This window comes from Chiloscyllium plagiosum, chromosome 19 (genome assembly GCF_004010195.1).
Source record: "Chiloscyllium plagiosum isolate BGI_BamShark_2017 chromosome 19, ASM401019v2, whole genome shotgun sequence".
Lineage (NCBI taxonomy): Eukaryota > Metazoa > Chordata > Chondrichthyes > Orectolobiformes > Hemiscylliidae > Chiloscyllium > Chiloscyllium plagiosum.
The window spans coordinates 54,748,496-54,775,393 of NC_057728.1; the positions used below are offsets into that span (position 1 = coordinate 54,748,496).

The 26,898-nt window shown below is 41.1% G+C and overlaps 1 protein-coding gene across 1 annotated transcript in view; it reads left to right on the top strand.

The window, feature by feature from the left end:
• Positions 1–26,898, top strand: part of stab2 (stabilin 2) — a 181,790-nt gene that overhangs the window by 121,299 nt on the left and 33,593 nt on the right. Inside the window, exons 44-57 of the mRNA XM_043709921.1 lie at positions 1,521–1,592; positions 1,714–1,833; positions 1,948–1,995; positions 4,481–4,564; positions 4,657–4,803; positions 7,040–7,180; positions 9,523–9,582; positions 12,169–12,345; positions 14,317–14,406; positions 15,371–15,517; positions 16,605–16,661; positions 17,921–18,044; positions 22,675–22,824; positions 26,246–26,350. Of these exons, the coding sequence (XP_043565856.1) occupies positions 1,521–1,592; positions 1,714–1,833; positions 1,948–1,995; positions 4,481–4,564; positions 4,657–4,803; positions 7,040–7,180; positions 9,523–9,582; positions 12,169–12,345; positions 14,317–14,406; positions 15,371–15,517; positions 16,605–16,661; positions 17,921–18,044; positions 22,675–22,824; positions 26,246–26,350 (1,522 nt within the window). The remainder of the gene's footprint in view (positions 1–1,520; positions 1,593–1,713; positions 1,834–1,947; positions 1,996–4,480; positions 4,565–4,656; positions 4,804–7,039; positions 7,181–9,522; positions 9,583–12,168; positions 12,346–14,316; positions 14,407–15,370; positions 15,518–16,604; positions 16,662–17,920; positions 18,045–22,674; positions 22,825–26,245; positions 26,351–26,898) is intronic.

A 26,898-nucleotide genomic window follows, 5' to 3' on the forward strand; every position in this document is an offset into this window, starting at 1 on the left:
AGGTCCTTCAGCCATTGTTACCTCAGGGAGATTGCTTGTGTCTTCCCCAGTGAACACAGATCTGAAGTACCAATTCAATTTTCTGCCATTTCTTTGTTCCCCGTAATATATTCCCCTGTTTCTGTCTTCAAGGGCCCAATTTTTGTCCTAACCATTTTTTTGCCTTGCACATACTTAAAAAAGCTTTTACTATCCTCCTTAATATTATTGGCCAGTTTACCTTCATACCTCATTTTTTCTCTGCATATTTCCTTCTTAGTAATCCTCTGTTGTTCTTTAAAAGCTTCCCAGTCCTCCGTTTTCCCACTTATCTTTGCTTTGTTATAATTTTTCTCTTTTAACTTTATATGTTTCTTAACTTCCCTTGTCAGCCATGGCCACCCATGACTCTTCCTAGGATCTTTCTTCCATTTTGGAATGAACTGATCCTGCAACTTCTGCATTATACACAGAAATATCCGCCATTGTTCCTCCACTGTCATCCCTGCTAAGGTATTGCACCATTGAACTTTGGCCAGCTCCTCCCTCATAACTCCATAGTTCCCTTTATTCAACTGAAAAATTGTCACATCCGATTGTACCCTCTCCCTCTCAAATTGCAGATTGAAGCTTATTGTATTATGGTCACTACTTCCCAATGGCTCCTTCACTTCGAGGTGCCTGACCAATTCTGATTCGTTGCACAATACCAGATCCAGAATTGCCTTCTCCCTGGCAATTCTCTATACTGTTAAAACTTGAGCAAATATTCTATGAGTTAATAGTTAATAATAAGTGTTCAAGTCAGGACTTTAGAAATTCCTGAGAGCTTTGGAGAAGAGGAGACAAGAAGCCAGAGCAGTTTATCACAGCTGAGAGTGGGTGTTGAAAAACCCTCAAGCAGCATTTGCTTGATGCAACTGAGTCAACGTAGAGCACAGAAAACCAAGAGTAGCTCTAGCATGGTGAAGCTAGCTGTCTGTCATTGAAAAGTTGATGTTGTGCCTGGTCAATGGTACATTTTCTGATGTCCAGGGAGCACAGACCCAGGAAAAGAGAATGACATTCCAAAACAAGAACCTTTCATAACAGAATGGCTATTGAGAGGAAATTTCAAGATCAAGTTAGCAAATATCAGGGATTGTAATCCCTTGTGAAGTTTAATGAGATTTGATGACCCACCATTTATTAATGTCTCAGGAGACTTACTGAAAAATCTATGGCATTTACCTTGATCACACTTGACATTTGACATGAGCTATCTGATCATAGTCTATTACCCAAATTTATCAGATGTTAATTGGGGGTATTAAAATATAAATTGCACATGTATTGTACAGTGTTGTACTGCTGTAATGTGTATAATAAAGTTTATTGTTGTTTGCTTTATTCTCTTAGTAAGTCCCCTGGATCTCACACTTTTCCACTTCAAAATAATGTTACCAATTCCTAGCCAGCTCATAACATCAATTTGACAGAATTGCAACATCCTTGATTATCTTTTAGACTTAACTTTTTAAAACTTTCATTTGTGATTTTAGGCAGCATGCAACTGTTTGACTGGATATCAAGGTGATGGAAAGACCTGTGAACCAGTGAACCCTTGTCGAGTGGTAAGCACAAAATCGGTTGTTGTACAAAACTTCATGAATACAAATTAGTTAGTAATAACTCAGATTCAAAGTTAGAATGAGGTGTGATTTTTAAAAAACTTCTCCTTTTACCTTATTACAGGACAATGGAGGCTGCAGTGATTTTGCTACTTGCAATCACACTGGGCCAAATGAGCGAGTGTGTAGCTGTTTGACGAGTTACATTGGTGATGGGTTTACCTGTAAGGGGACTATATACAAGGTGTGTTTTCTGATGTTATTGCTACGGATCAGTGCTTCAACAAGAGTCATGTTTCCATTCAGTGTTCTCTGCAGATCAACCACTAAGGAATAATTTTTCACTCTTTCTTTCCAGGAGATGACAAGAAGCACAGCATATTCCCGGTTTTTCTATCATCTTCAGGTAACATTTTCTTAGCAATTGGTGTAATAGTGCATAAATATTTTTTATTCTTTCATGTAATGTATGCATTGCTGGCAGCACTTGTTGCCCACCCCTACTTGCCCTTGAGCTTTCTGGGTCATTTGAGAGCATAGTGGCTTGGATGGCAATGTGGCTCAGTGGTTAGTACTGAATGCCTGCTAGCACGAGGGACCCAGGTTCAATTCCAGCCTTGGGTGACTGTCTGTGTGGAGTTTGCACGTTCTCCCTGTGTCTGTGTGGGTTTCCTCCCACAGTCCAAAAATGTGCAGGTTAGGTGAATTGGCCATGCTAAATTGCCCATAGTGTTAGGTGAAGGGGTAAATGTAGGGGAATGGGTCTGAGTGGGTTGCTCTTCAGAGGGTCGGTGTGGACTTGTTGGGCCAAAGGGCCTGTTTCCACGCTGTAAGTATTCTAATATAATCTAAATTACTCCATAGTGTCCAGGGATGTGGAGTAGCAATGGGGAATGCAGGGTTATGGGGATGGGTGGTGTTCCCTTTCAAGAGTAGGTGGTGCCAAATGGTCTGCTTCCAAGCCATAGGGATTTTTTTAGAAAAAAGCAATTAAGTATCGACCACATTCCTGCAGGTCTGGAGACACATATCGGCCAGTCTCAGTAAGGATAGCAGATTTCAGTGGTGGCACAGTGGTTAGCACTGCTGCCTCACAGCGCCAGAGACCCGGGTTCAATTCCCGCCTCAGGCGACTGACTGTGTGGAGTTTGCACATTCTCCCCGTGTCAGCATGGGTTTCCTCTGGGTGCTCCGGTTTCCTCCCACAGTCCAAAGATGTGCAGGTTAGGTGAATATGCCATGCTAAATTGTCCGTAGTGTTAGGTAAGGGGTAAATGTAGGGGTATGGGTGTGTTGCGCTTCAGCGGGTCGGTGTGGACTTGTTGGGCCGAAGGGCCTGTTTCCACACTGTAAAGTAATCTAATCTAATCTAAAAAAATCTAATTTCCTCCTCTCAATGGGATTAGTATATCAGTTGGTGACATTCTCGCCATCAATGGAAGTTAAAATTAATTCAAACAGTTTTACAGTTCAGCGAGTGCAAGGCAGCACCGTAAGGAAAATTACAATCATGACCCAGAAACACAATCTCATAAGTAGTTGAAGTAAGGGTAATTCACCAGTCCCCTCATCTCAGTCAGTATCTTCACTTGGAGGAAACGTGGGTTGGAGATAAAGCTACAATAATTGCAGCATCAGCATGTCAGGTCACACTCCCCATGTGCCTGAATCGCTGCTCCAGTTGAGGATGGAAACATTGGATTTGCCCTGTCATGTTCTCTGAAATAGAATGGATGCCACATTAGGTTGTAGTTCTGGATAAGGAGTGATGGTTGAGGTTCTGACCAAGTGAGCTGCTTTGTCCTCAATATGATAGGGTTAGGGTTACAATTAAACTGTTGAGCTTCTGAAATGTCGTTGGAACAGCAGGCATGGACCACTGATCAATTCTGAGCTTTTGTGTCGAACAGACAGTGGCAAACTGGGGGTATATATTTTTTCATTACTCATTCATGGGATGTGAGGGTTGCTGGCTTGGCCAACATTTATTATCTATCCCTAGCTGCCCCTGAGTGGGTAGTGGTGAGCGACTTTCATGAACTGCTGGAGTCCATTTGACGTAGTTATACATGAGGCACCCCAGCCCTTGGCAATCATGAACAGCTCAGTCCTCTTTGTCTTTCTGTCTGTCTCCCTTGCTAGTTTATTCCATTTCAATTGTAGGTTTTGGAGAGGCACAATTCATTAGAGTTTTTGCCTCATTGATGTATAACGCAGTACATGAAAGATCCATTCATTCCTGTGTGTGAGGGATTGTGCAAATGAATGGAAATGTGGATTAAGCATTTCTATATGCAGTCTCTCCAGCTGGGCAGCCTTACAAGGAAGTGGGTCTAAACAGGAACTTGCAGATTGGCTGTGATGCCGTTTTATGTATGCCTCAATCACCATCAGCAAAGCAAATGATCTGGTATTATCTATCCATCAGGACCTGAAATGGGTCATTAATCTGGTATTATCCATCTATTAGGACCTGGAGTAGGTCATTAATCTGGTACTATCTATCGATTAGGATCCACAGTAGGCTATTCAACCCGTCGAGCCTGCTCTACCTTTCAATAAGATGAGATCAGATTAGCTCTTGGCCTTCCACTCTCCTATACACCCTCGATAACATTGAACCCTTGTTTGTCAATACTCTATTTATCTCTTCCATAAAAATGACCTCCCCCTCCCTGTCTGCGGAAGAGAGCTTCACAGACTCAGAGTCCTAAGGGGAAATAAATTCTCCTCATCTCTACCTTAAATGTGAGATCCCCTTATTTTTAAACTGTGTTGGGTAGTTCAAGTCTCCCCCACAATGGGAACCACCCTTTTAGCCTCCATATAAAATGAAAATTTTAACTGGAACTGGATGTTTCAAAGTAAGATCTTCCTTTCTTTCCGTACAGCTTAATGGTGTCACTGAACTGGGTGGTTCGGGCCCTTTCACTGTGTTCGTTCCAAGCAATGAAGCATTTAAGAATGAAGCTAAGGTAGGTGCAGGTGGGCTTTTGAGCTGTGTGCAGGTGGTTTGAGTAATTTTGCATGAATGTTCAATCATCTCCATGTTCTCTTTAACATTTAGATACAGGACTGGACAGCGAATGGACAAATGGCGCAGGTCCTCCGTTATCACATTGTGGCATGTAATCAAGTATTGTATAATCAGCTAATCTCTGGGAAAAGTCTTATCACTGTTCATGGAGAAACTATAAAGTTTTCCTACGTAAAGGTGAGAAGCTGAGCTGCAATATTGCACAAGCATTGGATGATGTAAAGTGTAATTCAAGTTAATTTATGCTTAATGAGTTTTGAGAAGATTTTGTAGCTCAGCTACAATTAAGCTCAGCTATGATTGATGCTTAGATTGTAAATTAATAAGGTGAGGAGGGAGAGAAAACTGAAGCAACAAAGGGATACTTTTAGCTCAGTTGGTAGCAGAAGGTTGTGAGTTCAAGCCCCTTCCCAAGACTTAAGTCCACATGATATGCTGGCAATCCAATTAGTTATTACCTATGAGTCAAAGCTACTACCTGTTGAATGAAGTGTTAACCTGAGGACCTATCCACTCTCTCGGGAAGATCCCACATTCAAAGAAGAGTTCTGTCTGTTCTCTGGGCCTCATATTCATCCTTCAACCAACATCACTAAAACCAATCACTTGGTCATTCATTTGAGTATCTGTTCATTGCAACTTGCTGTGCATAAATTGAGTTCTAAAGAGAGTTCTAAAAATTTAAAATCCTCTGTCAGAAGAATAATTCTTTTTATCTCTTCTTAAAGGGATTACCCTTGTTTGTAAACCATGTGTCCCTGTCGCCCCCCCCCCAGTTCTAGATTCTGTCGCAAGAGGAAACATCCTTTCCATATTCACCCTGTCAGCGCACTCAAGATCTTGTTGAATATGGTTCAGTCAAGTTATTTCTCACTATTCTAAACCCCCAGTGGATACATGCCTGACCTGTCCAACGTTTCATCAAGACATAATTTGCCCATTGCAAGTATTAGTCGAATAAACTTTCTCTGAATTCCCTCAGTGCATTTACATTGAATCATAGATTCCCTACAGTGTGGAAACAGGCCATTTGACCCAACACAAGCCCTCTGAAGAGTAAATCTCCCAAACCCATTCCCCTACCCTATTATTCTACATTTCCCCTGACTAATGCACCTAATCTACATATCCCTGACTACTATGGGCAATTTAGCATGGCCCATTCACCTAACCTGTACATCTTTAGATTGTGGGAGGAAACCGGAGCACCAGGAGGAAACCTATATAGACACAGAGAGAGTGTGCAAACTTCACACAGACAGTCACCCGAGGCTAGAATCAAAAGCAGATCCCTGGTTCAGTGAGGCAGCAGTGCTAACCTCTGAGCCACCATGCTGCCAGGATAATAAACAGGGATATTATCAATGCCAACAGTGTGGTTCATTTCATCGACAAGCTCTTCTCACCTCAAAATATGCAGATCAATCCAAAGAATGGTGGGGGCTACACATATGTAAGGATGTCAATGTTCTTTATATAAAGAGTTCAATATTGTATTATATAATTCGTGCAGTGCAAGTTACTCAGAACCGTTCTGTTATGGGGCCAGTACTGTCTTTAATCGATGCAAAATTACTGCCCTGTATTTCTCCAATCAGCTATGATTTCATTGCATGGTGAAGCAGACTCAATGGGCTGAAAGGCCGACTTATACTCCCACCTCTTATGGTCTCCTAGTAACAGCAAGTTTCTGTGAATGTTCCTACAATAATCTGAGTTTCAAATTCACAATCTTTGTTGTTGAATCCATACCTTCCCTTTTTCCAACCTTTGAGACCTCCAGCAGTCACACAACCCACTAGATTCCCCCAACCCCTGATGCCATGTGGAATTCCCTGCTTCCATATCCTGTCAGAAGAGGGAATGCCTTCAGCTTTCCAGGCCCCAAGTTCTCTCTTTCTCTCTCTCTCTCTCTCTCTTTCTCTCTCTCTTTCTCCCCCTTTCTCTTTCTCTCTCTCTCTTTCCCTCTCTCTTTTTCTCTTTCTCTTTTTGTCTCCCTTTCTTTCTCTTTCTCTCTGTCTCTCTTCTTTTAAGATTCTACATAAAGCCTACCCCTTCGACTAAACTTGTCCTTTCTGGCTCAGTATCTGATTACACTCCTGTGAAGCCTCTTGAGTTGAGGGTGCTACATAGATGCAAGTTGGGTTGCTGCTACCAGGTAGATTTCTGCCTTCACGACATAGAGTGTCACTGGGCAGAGTGGGTTGCTCCCTGCTTGAGAGTAATAAAAACTGGCAGATTCTATAAATGGCATTGAATCTATCCCACCAGATAATCATTGAGATCCTGAAAGTGAAAATTTGTCACCACCAGTTGTTAATGATAGATTTGATTGGAATTTATTTTGACATGTATTCCATGTTATTTTTGACGGCATTCTAATAGAGACTTTTCCATGCCTTTTCATTCACAGAACACCTTGTATCTAAACAACAATGCCAGGATAATAAACAGTGATATTATCAATGCCAATGGTGTGGTTCATTTCATCGACAAGCTCCTCTCACCTCAAAACATGCAGACCATTCCAAAGGAAGATGGAGGCTACAAATATGTAAGGATGTCAATGTTCAGAAAATTAAAAGTCATGTTAATTCTGGAAACTGCTTGTTAAATTAATATAATCCTGTACAGTAGAATGCGAACAAATATATTAATGAAGATGATGATGTGCAGGACAATGCCTCTGTGATGTCGAAACACAGAAAAGAGAAGAATGGAAACTGTCTTTAAGAGCTGTATTCAGTATTCTGTATATTAGAATGTAGATGAAGAGTTTATAGGGCTTAAAGAAAGTAAAGAGAGAGTTACACTTAGTTAAAGTAAAGGTAGAGATGTTGTCAGAGCAGGAGCAAGCTACAGAGGTAGAACAGCCTCAAGATTACAGTGCTGATATCCAATGACAGGTCCCATGGTATTAGAATCCATGAGGGTATAATGTCGCGAGGGTATAATGGCCTCGTGGTATTATTGTTGGAGTATTAATTCAGAGAGGCAGGAAATGTTCTAGGGACCCAGGTTTGCATCTTGTCATGGCATATATTGGAATTTGAATTCAGTAAAAATCTGGAATTAAGAGTCTCAGGATGACCATGAAACCATTGTCGATTGTTGTGAAAACCCATCTGGTTCACTAATATCCTCCAGGGAAATAAATCTGCCATCCTTGCCTTCTCTGGCCTACATGTAACTTGAGATCAACAGCAATGTGGTTGATTCTTAGATGCCTTCTGGGCAATTAGGGATGAGCAGTAAATGCTGGCCCAACCATCAATTCTCACATCGCATGAATGAATAAAATCAAAATGCAGTGTGGTCAGCACAAGCAGGAAGACTAAGTGATGACATTGCAAATAATTGGTAGGATTATATTAGAGAATGAATCAAAATCATGATATTTGTTTTTTCTGATCTTGCCAATTTCTGGAAAGCTGTGTTGGATTTGAATAAGCACGGCAGCCTTTATACGAAATGGGCTCTGATTTGCAATTACTTCATGTGATAAGTTTTTGAAATAAGACTTTGGGTTTCAGCACCACTGGATTATTGAACAATGTATAATTGTCACAGAATCAATTGACACTGAAACCTTAACCTAAACAGTTTCTGTGGGTTGTTAATAGTCCTTGGTGGCTGTAAATAGCAGTTTTTAGTTTTAATTCATTTAACAAACCTAAATGAAGAATTCTGTTAAAATAGAACACAGGATAAATCTGTTAAACTGAAAGACATCTGATGTTGACACAGTCAGGTATATACATTTCAAACTGTAATTGCACGGTGACAAATTGTAACTTTCTTTAATATTTAATTGAGAAGGTGGTGTTGAACCACCTCCTTGAACTGCTGTAGTCCATGTTGGTGTCAGTACACCCAAAGTGAAGATAGGTCACAAGTTTCAGCTATTTGACCCAGTGGTGATGAGGGAAAGGCAATGGACATCTTTATCAGGATGGTGTATGTCAGGGTGGGATACTTCCAGATTTTCCACATATTTGCTGTCCTTGCTCTTTAGGCTTTTGCACATCTTGTGTTTGGGTAATTCTAAACTCTTTCAAAATGCCAAATGTAAAGCAACCAGTTAAACAATTAACAAACAAAGTTCACTACAAGCAGTGTAATAATAACAAAATCAGAAAAGGGAGATGGGGTGTCAAGGGAAGAACTAAATGTAAAGGGTGTTAGTAAGGAAGGTACTGCAACCCAGTCCCCGTGGGGTTCACCTATCTCTCAAGCGTTGAGATTACAGATAGACACTGCAGGGACAAAGGCATGGACATTGCCGTGAAAGAGAGAGAGGCAGTTGGGAATTATGATCCCCTCCACGGCTCACAGCCTGGACCTGTTCATGCAAGGATCTAGCTCTTTTTGCTTTTATTACGTTCAGAGGAGAAGACATAAACTGAAATTCCCAATTCTCTTCGCTTACTTTTGCAGTCCTGTTTTTTTTTGAGAAGAGAAATGTGTTTCTAAGTCAGTTTTTTCTGTGGTTAGTTTAACAAACCAACAGCAGACTTTGGGGTCAAAAATAAAATTTATTTCTTTATCCGGGTCTGAATCCTATGCCACAGAATCACACGCTGAAGGTGGATCCAACTAAAGAAGATGGTCTGCTTTTACACTTCTGCTTTGGGGCAACTAAATGTGTGAATGAAGACAGATGGGGGATCAAAGCGAAGGATTGTAGAATCCTGGTGTTTAACTGAGGCCTCTGCATTGCTTTAAGACTGAACATCACAAGACTGTTTTTTTAATGTATATTTTCTAATAAGAACCTAGCTCCTAAATACTAAATCCAATGAATATCACCTTCTCTCAGTCAACTCTGGAACTGTTTTAATTTACTCTAAAAAGGACCTGCATTTTTAACCTTATCGAACTTTTTTCTCTCTTCAGCCGAATCTCACAACTCTAGCAGCAGAGAATGGATATTCCATCTTCACCAATCTATTACAGGTAAGCAACATTTGTTTACCATAACCGAACAAACATTGCTTACTGTTTTGGGAGACATGGCATTATGGAACCATGCAGCAAGGATGGAGGTCGTTTCGTACCTATGCTAACTCCATGATAGAGGCGTCCATTTTGCCTTATATTTTTACCTTCACTCTGCAAATATTTTCTCCAATGACCTTTCTCAAATTCCCTCCTGGATCTCCAATTGAAAAAGCTACCAGCGCTTTTTGAAGCAGTAATTTCCAGATTGTATCGGCTTGTTTTGAAGTGCACTGGAGTTATGCCATAAAGTGCCAGTGTACCACTATATCATATGGGATGGTGTGTATCAGTATGCATTAACTGGGGTTGAGGTGATGGTGGGTTGTGGTAATGTCACTGGATCATTGATCTCTAAACCCAGGATAAAGCTCTGGGCACAAAGGATAAATTCCACAATAGCAGCTGAATCAAAATTAGTCCAAAGAAAAAGAACTGGCAGGAAAACTACTATCACTACACAGTAGTTTTGAAAAATTATCATCAGTTGTAGCAAAACCCATCCTTGAGGGAAGGAAATCCTCACATGGCCTACATGTGACTCCAGACCCACAGCAATGTGGTTGACCTGCAACTGCCCTTTGGACAATTAGAGATGGAAAACAAATGTTGGCCATGCCAGGCACACTCACATCCTATGAAAAAATAAATATATTTTAAAAAAGGGGTGCACGTTAAGTTTGTCCTTTGTATTGAGCATCTCTGGGTTTCTCTGAAGATTGTTGAACCCAATGCCTGTCACAATGATCACAGCACATTCTGAATTTTTTTAAAACATTGCTCCTCCATACATTCTCTCTGTTTGATACAAATCTGCCATTTAGTTGCTTCCAAATACTGTGTCTTAGCTGCAGCATAACAGCCTTTTTGCTTGCACATCTTTACCATAAAACTGCATCAACCTCCTTTCGAGGGACTATTGGACATACATATTTCTGAATATTGTTATTGCGTGCCACTGCATGCAATGTTATCTGAAGTTGAATTCTAATCTGATTATCTGTTTCTTAGGAGGTACATCAACTGAGTGGAAGTGTTCATCAAAGGTGCATTGGCTCAGTTGATATAGGTTAGATCTTTACAGACAAAGGCTGCACTTGAGTACTGTAGCTATTATCGCAAAGTGAACAGCTGATCATTGAGAGTAATAGAGTTAGATTTAAATTTTATGTGTACTCAAGTGCGGGGTACAAGACTACAGTGAAAAGTGTACAATGTCACCACACATCTTAGGTACAAAGTGCCTCGATACAAAATCTTAGTTACAGAAATAAAGAAATAAGTTAAAAAGTAATAATGCAATAAAGAGTGGGGAAAAAAACACACACGTAGGTGCTTGTTAACTTGCAATTCAAGAAGAAAGGAATTTATTCACCATGTTTATTAAAATTAGATCTGCTGTAGGTTCATTTAAAAATTGTAGCCTTCCAAAGAAAAGGTGATAAGAATTTTGACCTTTCCATCTGAATATTGTAATTAACAAGACATTGAAAAAGCAGAAACTAAGAGTGGTGAAAGTCAATGGGAAAATGTGATTCATCAGGAATGCATCATTACATTTTTTATTGAGAACCTGGTTTGAGCACTTTCCTTTACCCCCAATTTAAAGGGTCACTCTTTAGAAAGAACAATTAACCGTGAAAATTCAAGGTCAGATAAGTAGTAAGTGTGGATGCTTTGGTTTTATTATGTACTTGAGCATCACAGGGAAGGTAGTAGTTTTTCATTCACAAGAGCAGTAAATGGGGGAGAATGTCCTACATACAGATGCAGAAATGAAAGGTAAAGTCGCAATAGTCTTACCTGACCATAGGCTGCTCTCTAATTAGAGAGAGGCATCTGGTAGTGATTTAACCTGAGGGCCACTACGCCTCTGGTGAGAGGAGAGGTTGAGAAGGAGAGTCCTCAGCCCAGTGTGGGAATTGGCATCATTTTCCAGTGCAAACCAGTCATCCAGCCAACTGATCTAGCATTTCCCCAAGAAATGTGGAAGTAACATATTAGAGGAGATAAATTATATTGGTCAAGACAGTCAGAATTTATTTTAGTTTATTGCAACTAAACATTAATACACTTTCAAAGAGCCAGCATCAGCACAATAAACCAAATGTTTCTGTGCTGTACGTTCCTATGATTCTATCGTAGTAAATGCATACAAAGGTTGATAGTGAACCTGCTGTTTAATGTATCCAATTCTGTACCTGGAGCACATGGCTCTGCAAAGAATTTTCAATTCATTGATTAATCCCAGTCCAGGAATACAATGGGATGAAATGCATGTGGGTTCTGTAATAGATAGCTTATAAGTGATGCAATTAACCTAACAATGTGCTGAGTGAGCAAAGCATAGGGTTTTAACTCTAATCCCTAGATTTACTCAACTATATTTGCCCCAATCAGTATTTACTAGTGTTTCTGCTCCACACAAGCCTCATTGGCTGTATAGTTGACTAGTGATGTTAGTGTAATAGTTTTTATGACACATTGCAAAATCTTGCCGCAATTAATCAATGAAGTTTATTGTATTTATTTCTATCATTCCAGGAGACAAATCTACTGAGTATGATAAACGATCCATTGCACAAACCAGTCACCCTGTTCTTACCAAAAGACACTGTCATGAAATACTTACCAAAAACTCGAAAGAACTACTTATATAATAAGGACAACCGAAATATTCTGATTGAATACCTTAAGTTTCATATTATCAGAGATGCCAAGGTAATCTCCTCATTTCCAGACAGAGTTCAGACATTGTGTGATGTAATATACATAAAATGTTTGCTTTATTTTGCAATGCATGTTGTTATGGATCTAACTGCGGTTTTGGAAATGTGATATTGTTTACATTGAATAATTAAAGAAGACTATGTTTGATGCAAGTGCTTGTAAATCCTTTATACTACACTCCAAAACAGTTTTATTGCACTGACATATGAGCTAGAAATCCAACATGGAATACATTCATGTGAACTTCCCTTATCAGCTCCTGACTCTTTTATTGTGTGTTTTGTTGCCACACTGGGTTCAAGAAAGACTGATTGAGGTGAAGGCAAGGTCAACAACTGTCTCTTGGATTAGACTTCAAAGTGACAATATTTGTTATGCATTGATATTAAATACTGCTGTACATGGTAATCATAGATATATTAAGTAAGGACTAATGTATCTACTTTGTGCTCTTAAGGTGCTATTAAGTTCTAGTCTAGTGTATCGTATGCACGCGGAATGTGCTATTTATGCTCAGCGATGTGCAGCTCTGTGAAATCATTAACAAAAAAAAGTAAATAATGTAAATCATTGTAAGTTTTCTCCAAGTTTCTAAAGATCTTACACACTATTAAATTAAAATATTATGTTAAATTTATCCTAAATGGATTCACACTGTTAAAATAGCAGACAAAATGGAATTTTATGATTATAATATATTGAATTTATACAGTGTCTTTAACATAGACAATGTTCAGAAGTTGTTACAGAGTGACATTAGTTTCATCTTTGATACTAGAGTTTACAGAGTTCAATTCTGAGGGCAGGTTGCACAAATTTGGAATGGATTCCTTTTGCATTTGAAAAATTGAGAGATGATTTGATTAAGATATTTAAAACATTAAAAACATTCAGTCAATAGACAGAGGAAAAACTATTCCCTCTGGTAGAGTGATCAAGAATGATGGGGCACAGTCTTAAAATTAGAAATCAATATAGAAAACATTTGTGAAAAGAGAAGTTGAGCTCACATTTTCACCTTTCTTTGGAACTTAATAAAATCTTAACATTTTTCTGATGCTACTAGATCTGCCAAGGTTTCCCCCAGTTGGTCACGTAGACGTGAAATCAGGGTACACTTTGAAACAAAGGGAAATTGGAATGAGGAACTCTTTGCCCATAAAGCTGTGGATACTGGAGAATAAATGAGATTTCGCCTGAAGACTGAGTGTAATAAACATTAATGATGTAGGACATCAGGGAAAAGGAGCAAAAGTGGTAAAATAAACTGAGGTACTAATCAGCCAAAATCTGGATGGATAGGCAGACCCTATTTTGATAATGATACAAATAAAAGAATTATAATAGACATAGACAATAATTATTACAAAAATGTACAAAATAATAAAAAGATTGTACAATTGTGATCATTTCAGCATATGAATAATTATCATAAATTTCTAAATCTAACTCCCTTTCATTTACTGAATATAAATGTCTGCAGCAGTTCAGCATGTTCTATTAAAGTTTGTTAAAGATTTGTCATCAGGAGTTCATTAAATCCCCAATCTTTTGTGGATTTTGATAAAGTCAGTGACTGAGCTTTCTGTTTGTTCTATTTACTATTCCCGAAATGGTGTATTCTGTCTTTAATTGCATCGCTCATTTACTGTTGTTCAGCGGGCTGAGAGATAGCAGTGTTGGGATTCAAGAGGTTTGTAAGAGTAGTTGAACATTGGAACAGGCCTGAGGAGCTAAATGGTCTTTCCCTGCTCCTAAAGCTCCTCTGGGCTCTCCAGTGAGGCCAAGGTATCCAGATTGTCATTGTGTTGGATAATGGGTTTCATCAGCAGTTTGCTGGCCTCAAAATAACTGCAAAATCTTGTGATAAGGGTGAGGCAAAGTTGCAATATGTGTTGTCTATTCCTCGTTGTCTTTGAGATTATTGTTCAAAGGATTTATTGCATACCATTATCTCTCCAGATTTTGGCAGCGGCTCTTCCTAAAGTCGACTCATTGAAGACGCTACAAGGCTCTGATGTCCGAGTATCATGTGCTAAACGAAGAAATAAAGTGAGTATAAAATAATCTTTCTGTTGGTCATGGATATATTCCAGCCATTTCGACAGCAAATGCAAGTCGTTTCCAAGTGAAACTTTGAGGTGAATTTGTGAAGCCGCATTTTCAGTGGAGAGTGTTATTGTCAGGCAGAGGGGTGAACAATAAGAAACCTTTTCATTCAAAGGTTCATGAATCTTTGGAATTCTCTACTGGTTGTGTATGTTGAGACTAAGATCAATAGATTCTCAGTATCTAAATTAATCCTGAGACATGGGATTGGGTGGAGTTGAAGGCTAAACTTTGCCACATTGAACAGTGGATTTCTAAGAAGGAGTATTAACACTTGTGAAGCCAAGGTGTACAAGGCTGTGGCCCAAGTGCGACTCTCGCTCTTGCTCTCTCCTTCCCTCTCTTTTTCTCTCCCTTTCTCTCGAAGACTGTAAAGAACTCAATCAAACAACAAGACGCAGCCCCTTGAACTCCATTGGTGCAGTTCATGTGATCAGGGTGATGGTGTGATAGAGAATGGAAATGACAAGCACATGAAAGACCCACCTAGAAGGCTTCCCACACTGAGAGACACTGTTTATTTTTCCCAGAGCAAGTTACGCTCCTGAAGCCATAATTTGAGAGGGCTTAATTTCTATCAAATATGGCTGACCAGGGGTCTTTCCCACTCCTCTCTTACTTGCTTAGATGTGCTCGAAGGGTTTGAAGGTTGATACTTTAGCCATTTTATGAACTCACCTATCATGCCCTTCATGTGCCCAGCACTTCTGGCTCAAAAGCAAAGACACTACTCATAAAACACCCTGATTGGAAGCTCAGGGTTTCAATAATTTAATCAGCCAATCACCTATAAGGTCAATGCACAAAAACCAAAAGCATATCTTTCTAGTTTGATGAAATCCATGAGCTATTGTTTCCCCACGTTTTGCCACATCTATTTATTACGTGCTGTGCTTGTTGCCCACAGGGTCAATTGTACTTAAACAGAAGGAATTGTAAGATTACACAGAGGTACCTGGAGTTTGATGCTGGCGTGGTCTACGGCATTGGCTGTCTCCTGACACCTCAAAATATTGGAGCTCGTTGCGATGAGCTGTCACTAGTTGACGTTTTGGTTTGTATATGCATGAAGTTGACACCATTTTTAAAATGATTCATTTTTGGGGAAAAAGAAATCAGGGGTGGCTTGGAGGAGAATGGTATTTGTCCATTATAGCAGACTGGAAGGATGTGCTGTTGGGTCAACACCCGCAGGTTCCTACACCCGAATCATCTGAAGATGGATCCCTGAAAGTTGGCCTCAGAACCCTTGAGACTGTTAACTCTTAGCACCCTTACAGGAGCCATTTCTTCTGCAGAGGTCATAGTGGAGCTGTGGGCCATACCACAGAAGGTCCTTCTTCCACAGTGCTGCCCTCATAGTCTCATATCTGCCACAATCAACTGTGTGAGTGACACATACTGATCTATGTTGGTGTTTTATTTTCTCCATCTGGGTACCTGTCCTGTCGGAGCTGCCAGTTGGGAATCACTTTGAGTTCCCCCACCGCCCCAGCCAAATGTTGCTTCACCCATTGTTCTTAAATGGACAGTGATCCCACAACAGCCTCATAGTTGGCCATGTCCAATAACACCGCAAGGCACCTTGGGAGTCTGGGGGTGGGGGGGTGGCCAAGACACAGGGGCAATCAACCATCACCAAGGGGGTTGGAGACAGTTTTTATTTGATCTCCACCTCAGAACATCTTCAAAGGCATTCGGATTCCACTCCTTACCTTTCATTTAATGAAGTCTTTTTGTGAGTAATATGCAAGACACCAAAAGCAATATTCCGCCAAATCAATGTTACAAAAAAAGAAATTGCTGGAGAAACTCAGCAGGTCAGCTGTACCTGTGGAGAGAAAGCAGGGATGACGTTTCTAGGAGGGTCACTGGACTTGGAACGTCAACTCGGTTTTCTCTCTCCACAGATGGTGCCAGAAACCTGCTGAGTTTCTCCAGCACTTTCTGTTTTTGTTTCTAATCTTTAGCATCTGTAATTCTTTGTTTTATTTTGATTCAGTGGCCCTAGCGATAGCAACCGGGGCTATGTTTCAAAGACTCGCGATAGGTGTGCTAGGCCACCCGACATAAGCTCATTTGTTCTTGTTTGAAGCAGCTGTACAAGGACAATGCAAGGTATTTGTTTGTCTTTCACACAGGGAGAATGCGACAGCTGTATAAACACTCCAGCCTGTCCTTCTGGAAGCCGGCCAAAGGTAAAGCAGCTCATTTCTCAGTCAATTCTCAGCCCTCAGATGTCAGTCTCTGCTAGTCTATAAACTCCGGATCTTCGATTCGATCAAATAATGGAAGTCACCAGACTAATTACTTCAGCATCGCTGCAGAGTTCTGTAGTGGAGTGTCTTATGCCCAACCACCTTCAACTGTGTCACCAGTCACCTTCATAAGGTCAGAGTGGGGACTTCCACTGATGATTGGGTGATGTACAGCACCATTCACAACGCCTCAGATACCGAAGCAACTTGTGTCCAAATGCAGGAAGACCTGCAATATGTCAACAATATGTCCAAATGCCAAACAGCGACCTTGGAGTGCAGGTTCATAATTCCTTGAAAGTGAAGTCACAGGTAGACAGGGTGGTGAACATGACATTTGATACACTTGCCTATATTGGTCAGTGCATTGAATATAGGAGTTTGGATGTCAAGTTGCAGCTGTACAGGACATTAGTTAGGCCACTTATGGAATAATGCGTTCAATTCTGGTCTTCAAGTTATAGGAAAGATGTTGTGAAACTTGAAAGGATTCAGAAAAGATTTGCAAGGATGTTGCCAGGATGGGATGCTTGAGTTACAGGGAGAGGCTAAATAGGCTGAAACTACTTTCCGTGGAGCATCAGAGCCTGAGGGATGACCTTATAGAGGTTTATAAAAATTACGCGGGCCAGATAGGGTGAATAGCCAAGGTCTTTTCCCCAGGGTAGAGGAGTCCGAAACTAGAGAGCCTTGGTTAAATGTGAGATGGGCAAGATATAAAAGCCCCAAAATGTACTTCCAAATAAGAATGGTTTGCAGCGGCCTATGCTGGAGTCGACTTGTAACATTTAGGAGGAAGTTTAGTCACGTAGCTACCTAAAGACCAACAACTCACAGCATAGAGATGCAGAAGACCACTCATTCCACTTGTGCAAATGACTCCTTTCCCAACAATTGGCGCAGAGTAGCATGTTCCCCTCCCCCCCCACACACATCTTCCCTGTTTTCCGACATGGATTTTACTGCTCAGAAAGGAGGTCATCTGACCCATTGTTCCAGTGCTGGCCCTCTGAAAATCTTATTCAAATTGCTTAATGACCCTTGCAGCTTTCAGAAATCCAGAATATTTATCCAATCCACCAGCAGGTCTCTCCTTGGCAAAATAGTGTTGTTGATCACTTATTTTTAAAATTTAGTTAGTCACCTTTAGCACTTGAGAAATACAATGGTGGATTAACTCTTTATCTTGCAATGCTCAGGAAGAGAAGAAGTGTACCTACCAGAACCTTTTCCACGCAGATATCGATGGTTGTCAATATGAATGTACCTTTGTGATCTGGAAACCTAAATGCTGCAGTAATTATTTTGGAAAAAACTGTAAAGGTGGGTGACAAATTAAAATTGCTGCTTTTGATTTCTTCCATTGATTCCTGGGTTACAGGTGACATGGGCAAGGAGGGTATATTTATTGCCCATCCCTTGTTTCCATATCCTCCTGTGGCTTTGCTTACCTCCAATCTCTGTAGCCTTCTCCAGATCAATGCTTTTAGACAGTGTTCTTCCAGTTCGGGTTTCTTAAAACATAGAAACGAGGAGCAGGGGGAGACCATTCACCCTTCAAGCCTGCTCTGCCAATCAATATGATCATGGCTGTTCCTTCATATCAACACCATATTCCTGCAATCTTCATACCCCTGTGGTAGTGAATGATCACCCTCTGAGTGAAGAAATGTTTCCTCATCTCAGTCCTGATTGGCCTTCTCCATATCCTGAGTCTTTATTTACCAACCCCCCTCCCCCAACCTTACCCCCCACAGGTTCTGGACTGTCCAACCAGGGAAAACCATCCTTCCTGCATCTAGTCTGTCTCTCCCGTTTGAATTTTTTTTGTATTTCAATCAGATCTCCTCTCATGCTTTTAAACGCTAATGAATACAGGCCCAGTCGAACTAATCGCACTTCATGGTACTACTAACCCCAATGCCAGCCATGTGAACATCCAACTCATTCCTCTATGGCAAATATATACTTTCATAGGTAGGGAGATCATCACTGCAGGTGTGGCCTCACCAAAGCCCTGTATAATGGCAGTAAGACAACAGTGGACACATGTACTCCCCCTGACTTTCATCACTCCACCGTTGATAGCCACTGAGTCTCTACACTCTGCAATTTCAGCCAAGTATCTCTGTCATTCTGTCTTCCCTTCCTTCTTTAAGATGCCCTTTAAAAACCGACCTCTCAGTTCTTTTTCACAATATGTGGCTCAGTGTCAGGGCCTTGTCCTATAAAACACCTTTTGGAAAATTTTAACAATGTTCTGAGGTCTGTATAAATGCAACTCATTGTTAGCCTGAGCAGGTGATGATGTGGAGGTGCCAATGTTGGACTGGAGTAGACAAAGTTAAAAATCACACAGCACCAGGTTATAGTCCAACAGGTTTATTTGGAAGTACAAGCTTTCAGAGCGTTGCTCCTTCATCAGGTAGCTAGTGGGGCAGAATCATAGGACACAGAATTTATAGTAAAAGATCAAAGTGTCATACAACTGAAGTGATGTATTGAACAAACCTAGATTGCTGCTTAGTCTTTAATCACTTAGAATGGGGATGCAGGTTTCAATTCATTAAATCCCAGAATTTCTTTCAAGTCACATTCCTGAGATAACTTAAGGTTATATATTTAAAAAATGACATCTCCGTTCAGACAATGCATTAAAGATGTGAGGTTGGAGTCAGTCTGTATCCCAATGTTGAGTGGGACTGGTTCTATTTCCAAAATAGGAATTGATAAAAGGTCACATGGACTGACTGCCTACCTACAGATTGTGTGCTTTTTGAATAGGTGATGTTAATCTTTACTTTTTGAATCCATTGCTGTTTCTTATGGCGAAGATGTTCCTGCAATGGCTGTTATCAACTTGAATGTTGACCCAATGACAATGAATGAACAGCAATAAAGGTCCAAGGTGGGATGGTATGTCACTGGAAGGGGAACACAACAGGAATGGTGTTCCCTTAGCAATCCTGCTCCTGACCTTCTCAGTCATAGATGCCACAATGTACCCATGTAAGTCTTCTACGGGTCTACACATATTTAACAATACACATGGCCTTCTTACAAAAATAACTTCAGCAGTTAGGCCCATTTTTTTTATGACATGAAATCAGCAAATGACTCTTCCATTTTGTATTAGCATTCAAAGCTCTTTATCCCTTCGCTAGTTGTCACTGCATATTCGAATCTCAGCAAGGTGTCAACACAAACAAATGTCTTGCAAGATCTAATTTTGTATGAAGTTTTGTACAGGATGACATAATGTATTGTTTTAGTCATTTCCATACAACACAGAAAAAGACCCGTCAGCCCATCAAGTCTGCAACAGTCAAAAACGGTCATCTAACTATTCTAATTCTATCTTCCAGCACTTGGCCTACAGCCTGGTATGTCTTGAGCACATCTAAATACTACTTAAAAGTGATGAGGTTACTGCCTGTACCACCCTTACAGGCAGTGAGTCCCGGATTGCCATTAACCTCTGGCTAAAATTGTGTTTCATCACATCTCCTCCAAGCCTTCTGACCCTGACCTTAAATCTCTGCCACTGATCTTTGATTCCCTCCACTAAGGGAAAGTGTTCCTTCCTGACCATGCCCCTCATAAGTTTATACATCTCAGTTGTATACTCCCCTCAGTCTCCTCTGCTGCACGGAAAGCAAACCCAATCTATCCAAACTCTCTTCATAACTGAAACTTTCCAGGCCAGGCAACATTCTAAAATAGGATCATAGAATCCCTGTAGTGTGGAAGAAGGCCATTTGGCCCACTGAGTCCATACCAACCCTCCGAAGAGCAGCCCACCCCAATTCAAACATTTCTCATGGCTAATCCACCTAACCTGCACATCCCTGAACACTGTGGGCAATTTCCCATGGCTAATCCACCCTGACCTGCACATCTTTGGACTGTGCGGGTCCAAAACACATGAAAAACACCTTTTCCGTGAGGTGTTGCTGGCATCATTTGCTATCCATTATTAACTGCCCTTATTGTCTTGCTTTGCCATTTCAGAGAGCAGTTCAGAGTCAATTACATTGTTGTGTGTTTGGAATTACCTGTCGGCTATAGAGGGTAATTACAGCAGATTTGTCTCCCTGAAGGACTTCCATGAACGAGAGTTTTCAACAGCAATAGATAATGGCTTCCTGATCACTGTTAGTAAGACTAGCCTTCAATCCAGATTTTATTCAGTGCATTTAAACTCTCCCCAGCTGCTTTGAATCTGCATCCCCAGCCTGTGTCCTCAGTTCTCAGGAAGGCTCTCTCAACCGGAAACATCAACTCTGCTTTCTTTCCACGGATGCTGCCAGACCTGCTGAGTTTTTCCAGCAATTGCTGTTTGTTTTCCCCCAATAGTTTGTGCCCCATAATTACTGGGGCAGTGATGTTACCGCCACATCTCTACCTCTGGTACATCAAACTGAGGCCCTCAGTGACACCTCCGATAGATATAAAAAAATCCCAAAGCATTATTTTTAAGGTGAGCAAGAGTCTCCTCCTTGCATGCTGCCCAATATACACCAGCTGAAGCAGGAGAGACAATGGTAAAGCAGGTGGGGCAATAGGACCAATGTTGGATTAGGTGATTAGGGCACTATCTTCTCAAGAACTGACAATTTCACTGCCAAAATCACAGGATTCACACCACAAACTAGAAGATATATGGTTAGTGAAGAAACAAAGCAAGTACGTGTGTAAAAAAAAACCAACCTGTATTTATATAGTATCTTTCACAAACACGCTATCCTTTGGATAAAAAAGTTCCAGGTTTCCACCATAAATTTCATGGTTATCCCTGATCTCCCTTTCAAAGTGCTTAATCCTAATTTTGAGAACAAGTCCCTCACTCCTGAATTCCAACTCCATCTCCATATCTACCTTATCGAATCCTTTAAACATTTCAAATCGCTTGATCAGACCATCCTCATTTCTCTCAAGAGAATGCTAGCCAGTCATACAGGATTCCATTGTCTGTGGCTTACTAAAATGTGGCAAAGCACAATTCTGGTAGGAAATAAATATAAACACAAACATTTTTATTTGGCCCATTTGAGTATAGAGAATGCATCTGGAAATATATATATTCAAGTGTAGAGCCTTGTCTTTTGCAAATAGAAAGGATGTGCCTGCGTATTTCACTTTTTAATTTTGATGGATGGCCATTCAGTAGACCAATCCCTTTGGCATTGGGCTTTGATCATTCAAAGTCAATTTGTTTATTTACATTTAAACAAAATCTTGGCATGTAACAGTTCTCTGGTGCACTCTCTGTAACAACGCTCTGCCAGTCAGAGTCTAACTTACAAGCCATTCAACATAATCTTCTCACGCTGTGTAAGCTGTTGTTCCCGTTGGTAGTTGGTATTCTTGTGATTCTGTCCTGATGCGTGCAAGATGAAAAGCTTCAACAGCATGGCTCTTCGTTCAGAAATATTCAACTCTTCCCTGAAGCATCAGAGACTGAGGGCTCACCCTATAAACGTTTATAAAATCATAAGGGGCATGGAGAGAGTGAATAGCCATAGTCTTTTCCCTAGGATAGGGGAGTCCAAAACTAGAGGGCATAGGTTTAAGGTGAGAGAAGAAATATTTAATAAAGGAGCTGAGGGGCATGCAGAAGGTGGTGAGTGTATGGAACAATCTGCCCGAGGAAGTGGTGGAGGCTGGTATAATTACAACATTTGAAAGCCATCTGGATGAGCATATGAATAGGAAGGGTTTAAAGGGTAAATGCTGGTAAATGGGAAGAGATCAGTTAAGGATACCTGGTCAGTGCAGACGAGTTGGACTGAAGGGTCTGTTTCATGCTGTATGTTTCCGTATTACCAGGTGACTAATAGATCCGATAGCTTGTTTTGTCCATTCTGGAGAATAATTTCAGAAAACGTGTACTTTATCATTTTAACAATTATAGGTGATGCAAATGTTGTAAAAGATTGCTGTTTTGTTTCAGCTTGCCCAGGAGGTCCTGAAACCCCGTGCAACTCCCACGGTGAATGTGACGATCAATACACAGGGACCGGTAACTGCACCTGTTCAGCTGGTTTCAGTGGCACAGCGTGTGAGCTCTGTTTGCCTGGGCGATGGGGATCAGAGTGTGCAGGTACGAGGATGTTTAACAAGCTACAGTTTCATCACATCTGCCTCATGCACACAATATTTATTCTAGTTCTTGTCCCTACCTCATAATGTGCAGTAGTTGTCCCTTAACTTTCACACTCTGCTGTTGTTTTGCTGGGGCAGGTGTAGAGAAGACACTTCTACTGACAGGTAAGACCAAAACCAAGGGGCCATAAAACCACAGGATGGTGAAAGCACAGACGTAGGCCATTTATCTCATTGTGAACAGGTATCTGTAAGAATATCTCAGCTGACCTTGTTCCACCTCCTTTTTGTCATTGACCTGTAAATGTGTTTGCCTCAGATTTGGACCCCCCCGCCCCTTTTGTAAATCATGATTTAATCCACCTCCACGATACTCCCAAGCAGTGCATTCCAGATCCTAACCACTCGCTGCAGAAAATAGGTTTCCCCTCATGTCACCATTGGTTGTTTTGCCACTTTATAAATTGGTGCTTGTCGGTTCTTCATCCTTCCACCAACATAACCAGTTTCACCCTGATCTATCTGTACGGACCTCTCACTGTTTTGAACATTTTGACCAAATCTCTTCTTAATGTCCTCCTCTTTGAAGAACTGTCACAGTTTTGTCAGTCTGTCCACTTATTGTTGTGCAACCCTCATAAATTCTACCTGCACCCACTACAGTGTGTTCACAAATCACGAATAAATCCAATAGGGATTTCAGGAGAAACTTCTTTACCTCCCTCTGCCATGAAGAGTAGTTGAGTTGAATTGCACAAATGCACTTAAGTTGAAGCTAGAAAAACACAGGGGATGAGTAAACAGAAGGTTATGGTTGGATTTGAGTGAAAAGAGATGGAGGAGGTTTGTGTGGAACATAAGTTTCGAACATTGGGCCAAATGACCCACCTCTATCATTAAATCTGGGTTTCTCAAACAGCTGCTCCTAACTTCCAGTGGGTAAAAAATGAGTTCGCAAATTCCAAAGCAGAAATTATTGCAGTGGACTGATTTTTCCACATGCGAAGCCATTTTAAATACTGTTATTGTTGTTGGTGGCCAATTGCTGCATCCTAAGAAGCCTCTGGATATGTAAATGTGCTTATTCTTAGAGAAACCCTCCTGCTTTGTCATCATCCCTCTTTGGGACCCAAAATTTTGCTTTGTATTTGTACAAGCATCCAAGTTGATATCATTGTGCACACAAGCACTTAGATGCCCTGACATTTTCATACATCACCACACGTCCTGTGCACACACAACTCACAAAGCAGTTTTCTTAGAAACTGAAGCATATTCAAACCCTTGGGCCTATTTTGCTACTTAATCTGATCCTGGCCAATCTATGAATGCTGCCTGACCTGCTACGCTTTTCCAGCAACACATTTTTCAGCTCTGATCTCCAGCATCTCCAGCATCTGCAGTCCTCACTTTCTCCTAGTTGATTTTAATCTACTGCGAATCCTCTTGCAAGGATGCCTTCCTTGAAGAAGCTCTTTTCCTCCCTCTTCAAGGATTTCAGTGAGTCCTTCTCTCACTGCACCCCCAGGTCATCTCCTCTGCCCTGAAGTTCTTCAGCCATCTCCATTTCCATTTTCCCCACATTTGCTCCATATCTCGTGCACAACATAAATTCACCAATCTGTAACTTGACAAATTCAATTGCCTTGCAGCATCTACAGCTTTTTGGGCTTTTTGTTCTTGATTGACATAATTTTTAGCTTGGCGAAAGTGAAGACTGCAAATGCTGGAGATCAGAGTAAAGATTAGAGTGGTGCTGGAAAAGCACAGCAGGTCAGGCAGTATCCAAGGAGCAGGAAAATCATTCTTAAATGGCCTAACTTTAACTTAAAATGATAAGATCCTTATTCCAGACTGATGCACCATAGGAAATAGTTACTCTGTTATTAAATCCTTTTCAATATTTGAGTGGGTTTAATTCTCAAAACTCTAAACTCAACTGAACATAAACGAAGATGACTAAAAACAACCAAATGCTGGAGATCACAGCGAGTCAGGCAGCATCCTGAGAGAGAGCAAACTAATGTTTTGAGTCTAGTTGACTCTTCATCAGAGCTGATGTGAATTGTGGAGGGGACAGCATTTATTCAGTGGTGGGGGAGGGAGTGAGCTGGACTGCTGGGGGAGAAAGGATGTTGATTGGAATGTAAAACTGACAGAACAATGGTGTGTCTAACTACCGGACTGGAAAGAACAGACAATCCCACTAGGGTGGGGGAAGGAGCAGAGAGAGGGTGACAGAGAATGTAATAAGAGATGCTAAAAGAAAGGGAAGGAATGGGTTCACAATCTGAAGGTATTGAACTCAATATTGAGCCCAGGAGGTTGTAAAGTGCCTCGTTTGAAGATGAGACATTATTCCTCCAGTTTGTGCTGTGATTCACCGGAACATGCCCAAGACAGACCAATGGACATGCGAGCAGGACGCTGTGTTAAAATGACTGGAAGGTCGGGGTCATGCTTGTACACGGACCGGAGGTATTCAGCAAAATGATCACCCAGTCTTCATTTGGTTTCTTCAATGTAGAGTTAGCCACATTGGGTGAAGCAAATGCAAAACACAAGATTGAAGGAGGTACAGGTGAAATGCTGCTTCACCTGGAAAGACAGTTTAGGTCCTTGGATGGTGAGCAGGGAGGAGGTAAAGGAGCATGTATTGCACATTCTGCAGTTATATGGCAAGGTGACGTGGAAAGGGAAGGAGGTGTTGGTGGTTGTGAAATGGACTAGGCTGTCCCAGAAGGAACAACCCCTGTGAGATGCAGACAGGGGAGAGAGGGGAAGATGTGTTTGGTGGTGGCGTTCAGCTGAAGTTGGTGGAGAATGATCCTTTGAATGCAGAGGCCGGTGGGATGAGAAGTGAGAACAAGGGGGCACCGATCACACTGTTGTGACTGATGGGAAGGGGCAAGGGCAGAAGCACGGGTGATTGGTCGGATGCGGTTGAGGGACCTGTCAACACAGTTATACAGGGAATAAAACTGGTCCTTGAACCAATCATGAGTTTTCTAAAGCAAGGCAGTCAGGTTTAATTTACCTCCAACTGTACTGCAACCACTGGAACTATCATTAAACATTTTTAAGCTGGAGAATTGAAACTTGATTCCAATCCAACAAACATATGACCATAAGAAATAAGAAAAGCATTAGAACCTTTGAGACTGCTCTGCATTAAATCACATGCCTGATCTTCTAACTAACTCCACTTTCACCCCAAATCTTTTAATCCCAAAACTGTACTGATTTTTATTCTCCATGTACTCAGTGATCGAGCATTCACTGCTCTATAAACTGGCGAATTCCAAAGCTTCACAACTTTCTCAGCGAAAGATCAGTCAGAGCCCTATCCTGTCAAACCCTTTAGGAAATGTATGTGTGCCAATTACATTTTCTCTCAATTTACTGAAATGTTCCCTCAGCCTGCGATTGCACTGAAAATGGAGTCTGTGAAGATGGCATCAATGGCCAAGGGATATGTTTCTGCAACGAGGGCTGGACTGGAGATCGATGTGAAACACAGCTAGGTAAGGCATAGTGAGTGAGCTGCACTGTGGATTGTAAGTAAATCTGTGCACCACCAGCTCTCGTTAAATTGTAACTGCCCAGTTCTCCTTTGAAATAGTCCACTTTGAGGGAGCAAGCCGGGCCTCTGTTTATATCTCATCTGAAGGACAGCATCTTACCAATGCACTACTCCCCCCGGACTGCTCTGGGAGTTTTAGTCCAGAGTTTTGTCTTTTGAGGAGGTGACCAAGCATGTGGATGAGGGTAGAGCAGTGGATGTCGTATACATGGATTTTAGTAAGGCATTTGATAAGGTTCCCCATGGTAGGCTTATGCGGAAAGTCAGGAGGCATGGGATAGAGGGAAATTTGGCCAGTTGGATAGAAAACTGGCTAACCGGTCAAAGTCAGAGAGTGGTGGTAGATGGTAAATATTCAGCCTGGAGCCCAGTTACAAGTGGAGTTCCGCAGCAATCAGTTCTAGGTCCTCTGCTGTTTGTAATTTTTATTAATGACTTAGATGAGGGAGTCGAAGGGTGGGTCAGTAAATTTGCAGATGATACGAAAAT